The sequence below is a fragment of the Drosophila elegans genome, unplaced genomic scaffold, assembly GCF_018152505.1.
Source record: "Drosophila elegans isolate 14027-0461.03 unplaced genomic scaffold, ASM1815250v1 contig_814, whole genome shotgun sequence".
In the NCBI taxonomy this organism is placed as follows: domain Eukaryota; kingdom Metazoa; phylum Arthropoda; class Insecta; order Diptera; family Drosophilidae; genus Drosophila; species Drosophila elegans.
The window spans coordinates 17,827,024-17,839,850 of NW_024546167.1; the positions used below are offsets into that span (position 1 = coordinate 17,827,024).

A 12,827-nucleotide genomic window follows, 5' to 3' on the forward strand; every position below is an offset into this window, starting at 1 on the left:
TTATTATATTTATTTTTTACTTATTTTTAAAGTAAAAGAAATCTTAGAATTTAGTCTTAAAAACCCATTACAAATTTGAGAACTTTGAAACTGTTGAAGTAAAACCAATTATTTTATATGTTTTACATCTTTAAAATTGCTTTTTAAGTCTGTTTTTCTATCAGTATTTATTAAGTAATTAGTAAAATTTAATTTTAGGCACTTACCACCTGACCGGATTGCCTTGTCCATGTTCAAAGTACACTGTTAGTTAAGCAACGCGAAACCTTTTTAAAAAGTTGATGATTTTACCGCAACTCAATTGATTTACTGAATATATGGGTTTAAGAACACCATTGGTTGCTAGCTTCAACACATGCCCATCTTGTTTCATTAAGCAAAGGTAACTGAGACACTTGGAATCTCCATGTCTTAACTAAAATGTGGGTACTTCATTAACAGCTCCAGAAAAAGTAATTTTAAAAATGGTTGTTTCAAGCTTTTATATATATGCCGCCCCTATTTTTAGTACGTTGAGTAATGAGAGCAATAATGTATTGAAGTTATGGGGTTGTCAAAAGATTGGGACTATTGGGAATGGAATTCAGTTAATATGTGCTGAAAATAAAACAACCGTATTAAAATAGCGAACTTAAAATGAAATGCTAAAAATAGTTAAATTGGCTAATTTAGTTTCCAATTTATAGACCTAGTTTATATTTAGAATGGAGTTATATCAGGCAGACCTATAAAAGAGTGGCACAACTTGCAGTTCAGACATTGGGAACCAAAGTCAAACAAAGTTACAATGTACTTCGAGTGTCTGATCTCATTGACAAGTTTTGTCCTGCTCTCTGCTGCTCGGATTCCTGGGCCTGAGGAAAGGATCGTTGGCGGCTACAATATTCCCATCAAGGATGTCCCTTGGCAAGTGTCACTGCTAAATAATGGGGTACACGACTGCGGTGGCATCATATACAGCGACCGTGTTATCCTGACTGCAGCCCACTGCCTCGAAGGCGTAAACCTTCAGAAATTCTGGATTCGGGCTGGATCTCCGATTTGGAGCAAAGGAGGTCAGCTGGTGAAAGTTCAAAAGGCAATACCACATGAACATTACAAAAGCAAATCCTTACCTAACGACGTTGCTGTGTTAATTTTGAGGTCACCCCTCAAATTCGATGCCAATGTAAAAAAAATTGCTTTGGCTGATACAACTCCAAAAGCTGGAACCATGAGCTTGGTCTCTGGATGGGGATATACAACAGACAAAGGCGTAACTTCGCCAATACTAAAAGGCGTCAATGTAGCAGTCGTGAGTCAAACCGACTGCAAAAAAGCCTACGGTAATTCTATAATTACGAAGGACATGATCTGTGCCTGGGCACCTGGAAAGGATGCATGTACATTCGATTCCGGTGGTCCGTTGATTAGCCTTCCCGATCGGAAACTAATTGGCATAGTTTCATTTGGCGGGGTTTGTGCTTCTAACATTCCTGGAGTCTATGCCGATGTTGCTTTTTTCCGCAACTGGATCATTGATACAATTAAGAAAAATATTTAATTAATTCCTGTCGATCTATAAAATATTAAATCAATGTTTCAGAAAAAATTCAAATTAATGCAATTTATCTTATGTTTTGAACACTTTTTGCTTTACTCTTCAAATGGTTTTTAGTTATTTTAAATACAAAAATATAACAAAAAATTGCATTACACAATTTATAGAATTTTTTTTAAATCTTAAAACTATATCTAGTTTTAAACCACATTTAATTTAAATAAAACACATAAAAATCGAATAGAAACTAGTTTAAATCTAATAGTTTGAACAATAATTATAATATTTTAACATTAAATCATGCAATGTAATATGCAAGGTATTTAACAATACTATTGAACATATATAGTTTAAATTTTAAATGTACAATTTGCAATTTAATTGTCAGATGTTTATTTTTTTTATTCCATTTTTTATCGTTTATTTAATTTTAATTTTAGATCTTTTTTAGTGATACACATTTCAATCAACATGATGACATTTATAAATAAATTCTGAATTGAGTCAGTCATCTTTCACCTGTCAGCATGTCCGGCATTATCATATTTCTGTGTTTTCCAATCATTGTTTTCCGTTTTCCCAGTGCCATGAGTTTCATCCAATAGCAAATAACCATTGGATAATAGCTCGCATTTGTCCATTCCGTACTCAGTAATTCATAGCCCGTAATTCGTGAACCGTGACGATGTCCAAGACAGGCAATCAACGTGAACCCTCATCAACTCATCCGTCATCATCGAAAGCAGGCTTCAATCAGAGGAGAACTGGCCACATGACAGCTCCACATCCCGGCCCGAAACCGGAGAAGCGTCGCATCCTGGAACTGCATGCGATTTTCCTCAGTCACGATGGACGCGGTGACAACAAGATAGCCATTCGCCACCTGGGCAATTGTCTCCGGGTGATGGGCGCCAATCCCAGCGAGGCGATGATCGATGAACATGTCCGTCAACTTAAGGCCGCATCCTTGAGGCGCATATCCTTCGACGAGGTGATGACCATATACTGCAGCCTGGGCAAGCATGGCGGCCGGTCGAGTCCCCAGAAAAAGCAGATGGAAGTGGAACAGTTCACAGCCAGTCTCAATCTCTTTGATACGAATAATTCCGGATTTCTGCCCGCCGTAAAACTCCGGCGTATTTTATCTCAGTGCGGCGAGTGCATGAGCGGATGGGAGGTGGATGATCTTCTAAGGGGCAGGATCAACGAACTGGGAATGGTCAACTACAAGCAGCTGATCCAAGACATTATGAAGGATTAATAGACAGAAATAAAACAAATTGCTAGGGAACCCCTGAAAGTAATACACTCAAAGACAGGTGAAAGTTTGTCTAAAATAAATATTTGTTGCAAGCCCCAAAAGGAGGGAAAAAAAACGTTTTATTGTTGATTTTTCGGCTTATAACTAGAGAAGAATTTATAAATCGCAATGCGAGTTAATTTATCCAGTTCCTTGAATCCAATTAAATTTCAATAAATAAATATTTTGCAAAGTAAAACCAGATCCCTTAGACTTTTACTCCGAAACTATTCAAATATCATGGGAAAGCTAAATTGGTTCGTAGAAATTATAAAAATCTTGATTTTTAATTCCTAAAAAATAAAACAAAAGCTGTTGCAAAGTATCTTGCGATGTTTTCTTGTGTTTCGATTAAATTAAACAGAAAATGTAGCTGCAGTAAATTCAAATGCCCCTTCCAGCCATTATTTATTGAGAGTGCCCCACAAACGGCATCATCAATTGTTCAGCAGACCTCAGTACTCCGCAGGGAAATGAATGACCCAAAAAGGCAACTGGACAGCTGAGTTCATCATCCATTCGGCCGTTTGGCTGTGGCAATCCCCGGCTGCCCTGGACAAGTTCAATCGATTGCAAATAATTTCAAAGCGCTGCTGCTGCTGCGTTGCCTGCACCCAAAACATGGAAAGTGCCTAATGCTAATGCGTGATGATGCCTCCAGCTGTGGTCAGCGATTCGATTCAGTTGGTACATTTTTGGGGGGAATTTAGGGTGCAGTTCGTAGTTGCCAGCTGCTGGTGGCAATAAATGCAAAAACATGCACTGCACACGGATCGATGGGCAGCATATGCAAATGCTGTCAAAAACATTCCGATTGCTGGCATATTTCCGACACATTTCGGTTGCTTTTAAAACAGGAATAAAAAAAGTCAAAACCAATTGAAAATGGAGATTTTGGAAGGAAGAATGGATTTGCTAAGCGTGAACCCTAAACTGTTGACTTTTTATGCCCCATATGATCGCTGCCAAAAGAGAAAGCTGACACTACTAAATCCCAACGATAGACAGGTTTTGTTTAAGGCGAGTTGAGGATATATTTTTTAAAATATTGAATCTCCTAAAACATCATGTATCTTTTGTAGATAAAATCAAATGCATCTCAGCACTATCATGTGAGTCCTAGTTCCGGCAGTATAGAACCCTATTGCTTCAGCGACATCAGCATTAGTCTGAATAACTTTGATTTTCATGAGGATCTGGAGCAGAAACACAACTTTTGCATTCAATCCATGTATGCTCCCCGAGATTATATCAATGGCGAGACGACTTTGGCAATTTTCCAGCGAGTTTCCCGCAGTGATATCTCCTCAAAAAGTATTTTTGTTCGCCTGGAGGCAAAACCTTTTTCGGCTCCTAATTTAAGACTGGATTTACTCTCTTCTTTGGGAAAAATTCCCATGGAAAGAGATACGCAGCTTTGTCCCAATTGTCCAAATTCGTTGGAAGCACCTCAGCAACAGGAAAAACCAATGAAAAGCTGTCATTTTACCAAGCTTGTCATTATAGGTTCTTTTCTGGGAGGTAAGAATGTCCTTAAAAAGCTTAATAATCTTCTGTACTCACTATGATTTTAGTGGTTTTTACATCATATATGCACCGTAAGCAAATTCATGAGATGCTGGTAAACAATTTGTACGGAGATAAATTAGAGCCTTAAATTGATTCTTCGAGAAGTTTTTAACTTTCATATTAAAATAAAACTTTATTATTACAAAAAGTCAGACTTTTGATATTATATATTATTTGTAAATTATGCATATCTAAAAAGGAGCTAATCAAACAAAATCGATTTGTAGTTAGTTCAAAAAATTCTCGAAGTACACAGCGAACTGATGATAATGTTTTACCTGAATTTCTCTTTATTTCAAATAAACAGTGTCATAATCAAGGGAATCAAAAATAGAAAAGTTGTAGTTTTTTAAATGATATTTGCATTAACTGCTTTTAATTTTGATTTGTTAAACAAATAAAATAAATTGTTTGTTAGATCAAAAATATTGCTTAAATATGTTTTAAACGCTTTAGCTAATATTCTATTTATTTTTCTTGATATTTTTGGAGTTCTGATCAATCCATCGTAGGTAGTGAAAGACATTCGTGTAGAGGGAGGGCAGATTGGCATATCCACAGCCATGTCCTTGGACGGCGATGCCAATCAGTTTGTTGGCCAGGACCAGAGGACCTCCATAGTCGCCGGGACAAATGTCGTTTTGGCTGTAGAAGGAGCAGAGTAGCCCATTGCCAATCGGTTCGATAAGCTCATCGATGCAAAGCTTTCGTGGCTGGATTTTGGTAACTCCGTTTTGCAGTTTTCTGGGCGCCACAAAGGTCTCCAGTTGCTTTTCGCCCCATCCTGCGTTGCTCGGGTACTCTTTTTCAGAGGGCTCGCTGTTGGTCAGTGGAATTTTGGTAACTCTATCGGAGGTGGCAGATGTTTTGAGCCACAGCAACGCAATGTCGTTGTTCAACTCTCGATACTTTTCATGCACTATCATCGCTGTGACTTCGATAATTGTTCCACCTTTATAGAGATCTGAAGTACCCACGCGTATTGTTAAATTTTTCACGGGAATACCTTTCACACACTGGGCTGCCGTCAGGATAATACGATTATCGATGACACTGCCTCCGCACTCTTGATGGCCATTTACCCACACAGAGGCTATAAATGTCCAGAGATCAAGCCGTGCATCGACGCCGTTCTGGATTCCGGTGGTGCCTCGTGATAGTAAAATCAACACGATGCAGTACCCAAAAAACATTCTGATATTGTCTTGAATTTAGCCAGAATCTTGATCTTCTTAGCAGATCTCGTTAAGACCGAGGAAAATTGGTTTTCATTCGGCGTTTCGCTTTCGACTTGGTATTTAAACGCAAAATTACTTTAAACCTCACAAGAAAGGTTTGATGCAAAAATATATATTTTGTCATTTTTGAAACAAAATTTGTAATTGCATAATTTTATTAGTGCTTTTAAAAAACTGTATTAAGATAAAATTTACTTACTCAAAATTAAACCTTAATAACGACTTAGTCACTATTTCCTTTTTACTCTTTTATTAACTTTTTTTTTTTAACTTGTTGTCTGTCAATACAAAATTTTAATTTAATTTTGCCGGTTTGCTTTTAATTTATTTTAATTTCTTAAAATAAAATAAATAAATTACTCACAGTCATAGCAAATTAAGCTTTCTAATGAGCATAGCACCTCGGAAACCTTAGAAACAATATTAGCCAGTACTATCCACCACCTAGTGAAGTGGAATAGTTAAGCCACTGATGATTAGAAAATTGTTTCGGACCTCCTGTGTGGCATAATATTTCAAAATTCCAAGGATTTGCACAAAGGATGGACGCAGTCCTTTGACCGATGACAGTTGAGAACATTAAATGGCAAACGATGGGCAATGGGTGAACCAGGTCAGTGCCACTCAATCTTGTGCGGTCAATTGTGGGGCAAAGGGTGGAGGCGGTGGGCGTGGCCATTGGCTAATTGGCGGCCGTAGTTCATTAGTGTGCGAGTCACACGCTGATTAGGCGGTTGGATTCGGATGCGGTTGCAATTTGGTGTCGCAACCACAACAACAATAACAATCTACTGAAATTGATGGTATGGAAGCTGGATGCAAATGAATGGGACAAAGGTGCCCTTTGACCTCAAACAAGGCCTTTCATTAAGGCACCGGGATTAATACCGCCGAAGATTCTGATAGTTTCAAAAGAAGTTTGATATATATAGCCCTTAAGGTGAAAATCGGTTTTAGGAAAATTAAAAAAAAATCTTTAAATATACAATTTTATAAAAATAAATAAATAAATGAAGAATTACTATCTAAAATATTTAATATTTTATAAATATAAACAAGTCTATTACCAAAAGTACCAGTTAGGCGATTTAAGCTTCTGTATTGATTTATTAAATATATAGTAGAGTTTTGAATATCTAAGTAAATTCGTCAAATAAGATTTCCTCTTTGGAAGTGTTTTAAAATGTAAAGAAATACCTTCTCATGCGGTCATGATCAATTGTTATGCTTCGTTAGTCTATTATATCTTCAAAAACCAAGTAAGCTGATATTTTGTGCAATTGAAAAGCGAGCAACAAGCCGCTGACAACGGTGGACCAAACTGACAACAATGCCGCCTAATCTCAGCTTAAAAACTTACCGCAAAACTCCTGGTGAAAATGGCACCGGACAAACAAACACAAGCCGAGCGGCAAACGAGCAAAGTCAGGGAAAAAGACCCTGGGGAAAAGTGCCCCATTCATCGGAGACGAGACAAACAAACAAGATGTGCCGGGGCCATAAATTAGCATCACTTAAGTGGGCTGATGAGAGTCCGAGTTCCTATGAGGGGGCGTGTAATCCTTTCAACGATTAATTGCAAACCAGAACCAGTGGAAGCCAATGATCTCGTAGGCCAGGGGCAGTGGAAATGTGAATATAAATGGCTAAATCAGATGGGGGCAAACACAAATGCCATGTGGGACAGCTAATGATATCTACAAATCCCCAAACTCAATCAATTGTGTGGTGGAAAGATAATGGCAAGTTACATTTGTAAACTGGTTCGACTATTATACTCTCTTTGTTCGCTTTGAAATTCATCTATTGTCATTATTAGTGACATTAAGTAATTTCAAATTCAACTCTTTTTTTTTAATTTTTAAGAGTTTTTTAAATCCTTTAGTATTATATAAAGCAATTTGATATGCATTGTATTTAATATTATGCTTCAAAATATATTTTAAAATTTAAATTTAAGCATTTATAGACAAACGCTAGGACTTATTTCCAAAAATCGTCTTCATATCTATTTATTTGAATGTTGTCCTTGCAATTGTTTCATTACGATCCAAGCAATTACCAGCACAAATCAAGGAGAAGGAGGGATGAGGTTCAAGTTCTCCCTGTGGGATGACCTTGGTTAACCCTATCGGTCCATGTTGGCATCTCTTTCGCACTGCCATAAATCGTTTTTATGGCTTTCCATTACGTTGGGCAACTGTATTACGTATACGTACGTATTCGTAATTTGCCTTGGGCAGCCTTGCACTGGTAACCCATTTTTATGTACGCCACGCTTTTTTTCCGCACTAGGCCACACATTTGTGCAGCCTGTCGCCAATCGGTGACTTATTGCATTTTCCCCCCGCCCATTCCCGCTTTTTCCTTGGCTTTTCCCCGATTTTACCCGCTTTCTCAACCAACGACAAGCACGATGCAGTCAACTGAAAACGCACTGAGCAAATAAACAAAGGAAGCGAGGAAAAAGTCTAAAGGAAATGCATTCGGTAAGGTGGATAGGTGGTTTGGATGGGTGGTAAAAGGTAAAGGTGTTTTCCCTACTCGTGGGGTGGGGGCGGGGGTATCTTCCGAGGTCCGGACCCCCGACTTCATTTGCTTGCCAAAACGGATCTCTGCGCCAAAGTGAGTGTGTTCACCTTGACTCGTTCGCGGATTTTTCTTTTCCTCCATTTGCCCTGGCATCTTTCCCTGATTTTCCATCTCCCTTCTCGCGGATTTTTCCTCCTTTGCCGGTTGTTTGGCTTTGTTGTTGCCCCTTTAACATTTTTAATGAGTTGCAATGCAAAGAAAAGGGGTGTCCTGCCAAAGGGTTGAAAAGGGGGTATGCAAGATTCATGGATGCAAACTTAAACATTTTTATTTGGAAGGTGCTGGTAACAATTGTGGCAACCCGTGAAAAACGCAAAGATAATAATGCGGACTTCATTTTAACAGTAAATATAAATACAATTTTAATTTATTTTCTTTTAAGATTCGGGAAACTAAAGAATGCATTACAATTAATGAACCTTGTGGAATATAAATATCTCAAAACTGTCAGCATTTTAGTATAATAAATCCCAGCCCACAACTTATATGTCAAACACATTAAAATAAGTACAATAAAAACAAGCACAGTCAAATAAAGCAATATAAAATAAATTTAAAAAACTTTGCTGTATGTATTTAAAGAATTTTTTGCATTTATTGTATAAATTTGTTTAACGACCAACATAAGTATTTTTTTATATAATTTCCTGCCAGCTTACGAAACAGACATGAAAATCGATTTGTATTTCTTTGGGAAAATGATAAAAATGCGGCAATTATTCCGGACATTTTCGGAAGTGTTAATTTAAATAGCTTTCTGGCAATTCACTCTTTTTTTTTCTCTACCAACTGTTCAACTAGCGTGTTTGTTTCGTCAATTGGCGGTGAGTGCCAGCGGGAAGCACTGCACTTCACAGTGATACCGTGTCAGTTGCAATGCAAATTATTGCACTTAAAATCACTGGGATAAACATGGAGTAAAAATATATACACAGCAGGGGCGAACAAAAAAATCACTTTACTGTGAAGTGACTGACATCGGCTTACGCATCGCTAAATATTAAAGTGGCAATGAATACAAATTGTCTCGTCAAAAGCCCCGCAATCCCACTTCCATTTGGAGCGACCGCAGGACAATGAAGTGGAGTACATGTGTGAGTGGCCAGGATTCGCAGGACGAGCACTTGAGGAATGGATTGAGTAGGCATTTAAAAGGGATAACTTTGATGCCTCAAAGCAATGTGAAGTGGAGTGAAGTGGAGTGGAGACCAGGTCCAGGGCTAAACTTTCAACCTAAGTGATTCTTAGTCAGTTAATTGGATCAACTATGTTTGTGCAGCTTCCTGCTCTGCTCTCTAATATGGAAATTTATGGGGCTAAAACTCGGCCGTAAGTGGGCAAAAAGTTTTTCCTGCCAGCAGCTGCTTCCTGGTTGGTTCCTCGTCCGCAAAAAAGTTGGCCCAACTTCAAGTTCAATGACTACGGCCAGTTAGGGGGTCTTTAATAAGCTCCCCAATTAGGCGGGTCCATTCTCGAGTCCACTAATCTTTAAATTCCACTCGAATGCTCGTTCAATTCAAACGCTTTCGTGTCGAGAGCCATTCTTTTTAAGTGGCCAACGGCGTTCAAAAGAGCTTAGGCCAAGGTTAAATCAAATATTTGACAGCCGCCGAGGGCAAAAGTGGAAAAAGGAAAAGCTGTCGAAAAAATTGACATCCCCCAAGCCTTCTTTTTGTTATTTAGGTGTCGGGAGGTTTGCCACGAAAAATTAAATGAGAAAAATTAAATTATGAATTTTATGAATATTTTATTTCAGCTTGTCACTTTTCTGCTTACAATTGCTGTTGATTTCAAAAAAATGTTCTGTTAATGGCATAGCCTGGCAAATTCCTGGCTCCATTATAAAAATGAGCTATATTAAATTTTTACGTAGCCAAGCAGAGAATTTGTGGCCAGAGTAGACCCTAATGACATTTTAATTTGTTCGTTATTTAATATATATACGTAACCAGAGATTACTGAATAAAATAATTATCCTTTAAGATTTATGGATTTTATAATTTTGGTAAGCTATTTAATCAAATAAATATATTTTATTAACGGAAAAGCTCTAGTTGGTAATAATTTAAAATAAGTGACAGTCTTAAAGCTCTTTATAAAAAATATATATTCAAGTTGTTGTATGTAAAATTGGAATTGGAAGAGAAAAATTTGACAAATATAAATATATTTATTTTAATTATTAATAAAATAGCAGTTTATATTTTACTTAGTAAAAAATTACTGTTATTTGAGAAAATTTATAATGTTAAGCCTCTTCCAATTACACCGGCTTATCCCCAGCGGATATCAAGAGCTCAGCTGTTAAGCCGCTTACGGAGTGCCCTAAGCCCAATGGCCAAGGTGTTGGCCATCCAGATCGAATGTGCGCCACAACAATTACATCTGCAAATGGCCCAGTAAATAACCGGAGCACAATGAGACGGTCATGGAACCATGTCAAGAGCTAATAAGCAGCCTCTTTTGGGATTGGGTTCCGGCTAAAGGCCTGCAAAGTTCATTAAGCCGGTGTAAGTTAATTAAAACGCAAACAGGCAAATGGCAAATGATCAAAGTGCCAAAGACAACGTTCCCAAGGGAAAAGGGAAATGGGTATTGGTGGTGGGTAGTGGGTAGTGGGTAGTGGATGGGTGGTGCTATAATGGCAAATCACTTTGCACCGCAAACATAGTCCACTGAACTGGCATTTGAAGCCTTCTCCACACGGGATACAAGCCATGCCACATCCACTTCACATGTTAACTGCAACATGTGTCAACTGGTTTTGCGGGTTGCGAAAGGGTGGCAAGTTGCGGTTTCGGTTCCCACGTACCCCACATACTCATATACCAATCTAATGGACAGGAGGGGCGAATGGGTATGCCCCAACATCGACACACACACACACACATACACACCTCGTTGACTCCGCCGGCTGAAATTTATTGAAGCCCATCAATTCGAAACCTTGCTAACTCCGCTTCCGAAATTTCCAGGCCATCGCCATGTTAATGTCAGTACCAGGCCAGAAATTCAGCTATCTGTTAGATGACAATTGCATTGCCACTTCATCACTCCCTGAAAATGAATGTTTATGGCAGAGGCGAACTAAAGTCTCCTAAGCAAACTTGTTGCATTTTTATTTGATTTAGAAATTTTTAAGAGATGAATGTTTTTGGCAGAAGCATATAAAAATATATCTCTTACATTTTTTAAAAATATTTTTGGGTATCCTAGTAATTTTATGTCTGTGACGCACAGATTTTCCTTCTTATGAAAACCAACGAACTTTTTGTTCATAACTTCTCCTTAACGGAAGCCCATTTTCAAGGCAATTAAGAAACGAAACTATGCAAATTTAGTGTTCGGCGAAAGTTTATACACTTCCCCTGTGTACCAAGTGCACCTTTTGTACGGCATCGCTTTTGGTTGCCCACAATTGTTGACTCTTGCATAAATTATAATTATTAAGTGCAGCAGCCACGCCAGCAAGAAAGCCCAATTTATTACGTTTTGTTTTCCTTGTATGCGGGTGCCTGTGTTTCTTGTTTCTTGTTAGTTTTTGTTTTTTTTTAACTTTTGGGCTTGTCGTCAAGAGCACCTAAAAAATCATTTGAGCCCCAGAAGTGTGCTACATTTTTTTTTGCTGGTCCTGCAGCAATGCGTGCTTCAAAACACAAGTGGCACATATAAAGCAGCTTAATTTGACCTTTCTAGTAATAATAATCAAGTATTTAATTTCAAAATGTGTATTTTATTATATATTTGAAAAACATTCAAGTCAGTGCTTAAACAAATCTTTAATTTTTTTGTGGACTTTTTATTTTTAAAGGTAACTGTTTATAAAAAAATTGTATTATTATCTAGCACTTTAAGACTGAAAAATTATTAATAAAAAAACAAAGCTACAAAAAACAATTCAGACTTAGGCTTAGTAAAAAAGTATAAATCTTTCTAATTTCCTATTATTTTAAGATTTAATGTTATAAAGATATAAACTATAATTATAAAATATAATTATTTAAATGTCAAGAAAAATGGATTAATAACCAAACGCGGCTACCAAACACATTTTGATTTGTTTGCTTAAATTTGAAAGGACTTAGGTATAAAAAACAATGGAAACTTTATCATTTGCTTTTATTTTAAGGCTTAATAAGAATTATTTAAATATCAAATGTAAAAAAATATTAATAACCAATCAAACCAATCAAAACAGCAAAACATAACCTAAGCTTTGTAATTTGCCGATCTAAAAATCTAATTTATTTGAAAAAACCTTTAAGACTGGCATATTTTCGACCTAAAGCGAAAACTTTCTCTTTCTCTCTTAATTTTCACACTGCTCTTCTCAGGGAAATTTGGTGAGTTTGCGTTAAGCTGGAATAACTCTCTTGAAAAACTCTCTCACCAAAGTCAGTGTGTGTGTGAAAGTTTGTGTCTTTCTGTGTGTGCGCTGTGCATTTGTGTGCGTTGGTGAATCTTTTTGCCGGTTTGTTTATCTTACATTTGAAGCATTTTGGCGAGGTTTTTTTAAGCGCTTCTTTAGCCGGCATTTATAGCCCATTCAAAAGAGAAACAAAAGTGCGTGCATATGTGTGTGTGATTT

General features: G+C 37.3%; 4 protein-coding genes across 5 annotated transcripts; 3 read left to right on the top strand and 1 right to left on the bottom strand.

Moving 5' to 3' along the window:
• The first annotated feature begins 775 nt into the window (after positions 1-775).
• On the top strand, positions 776-1,688 carry LOC108147910 (trypsin beta-like). The gene has a single exon (XM_017274672.1). The coding sequence runs from the start codon at positions 788-790 to the stop codon at positions 1,541-1,543; it is 756 nt and encodes a 251-aa protein (XP_017130161.1). The 5' UTR covers positions 776-787; the 3' UTR covers positions 1,544-1,688.
• Positions 1,689-2,052: 364 nt separating this feature from the next.
• On the top strand, positions 2,053-2,920 carry LOC108147915 (myosin-2 essential light chain). The gene has a single exon (XM_017274680.2). The coding sequence runs from the start codon at positions 2,226-2,228 to the stop codon at positions 2,799-2,801; it is 576 nt and encodes a 191-aa protein (XP_017130169.1). The 5' UTR covers positions 2,053-2,225; the 3' UTR covers positions 2,802-2,920.
• A 736-nt stretch (positions 2,921-3,656) lies between these two features.
• Positions 3,657-4,520, top strand: LOC108147764 (vesicle-associated membrane protein-associated protein B). The gene is made up of 3 exons (XM_017274494.2): positions 3,657-3,860; positions 3,923-4,361; positions 4,415-4,520. Exons 1-3 carry the CDS (start codon positions 3,726-3,728, stop codon positions 4,495-4,497), a joined length of 657 nt encoding a protein of 218 aa, XP_017129983.2. The 5' UTR covers positions 3,657-3,725; the 3' UTR covers positions 4,498-4,520.
• A 163-nt stretch (positions 4,521-4,683) lies between these two features.
• On the bottom strand, positions 4,684-5,786 carry LOC108147912 (trypsin beta). Of its 2 annotated transcripts, XM_017274675.2 has the most exons (2): positions 5,416-5,786; positions 4,684-5,361 (listed from the first exon to the last, which is right to left on the bottom strand). In XM_017274675.2, the coding sequence occupies exons 1-2, from the start codon at positions 5,600-5,602 to the stop codon at positions 4,874-4,876; spliced, it is 675 nt and encodes a 224-aa protein (XP_017130164.1). In that variant the 5' UTR covers positions 5,603-5,786; the 3' UTR covers positions 4,684-4,873. The 2 variants fall into 2 exon arrangements, with proteins under 2 accessions (XP_017130164.1, XP_017130163.1); XM_017274674.2 differs by having other exon boundaries at positions 4,774-5,775.
• Between the last annotated feature and the right edge of the window lie 7,041 nt (positions 5,787-12,827).

Coding starts and splice junctions, on each gene's coding strand:
- LOC108147764 (XM_017274494.2), top strand. CDS start 3,726: ATGGAGATTTTGGAAGGAAGAATGGATTTGCTAAGCGTGAACCCTAAA. Junction 3,861..3,922: donor ATAGACAGGTTTTGTTTAAG/GCGAGTTGAGGA, acceptor TATCTTTTGTAG/ATAAAATCAAATGCATCTCA. Junction 4,362..4,414: donor TATAGGTTCTTTTCTGGGAG/GTAAGAATGTCC, acceptor CTATGATTTTAG/TGGTTTTTACATCATATATG.
- LOC108147915 (XM_017274680.2), top strand. CDS start 2,226: ATGTCCAAGACAGGCAATCAACGTGAACCCTCATCAACTCATCCGTCA.
- LOC108147910 (XM_017274672.1), top strand. CDS start 788: ATGTACTTCGAGTGTCTGATCTCATTGACAAGTTTTGTCCTGCTCTCT.
- LOC108147912 (XM_017274674.2), bottom strand. CDS start 5,602: ATGTTTTTTGGGTACTGCATCGTGTTGATTTTACTATCACGAGGCACC.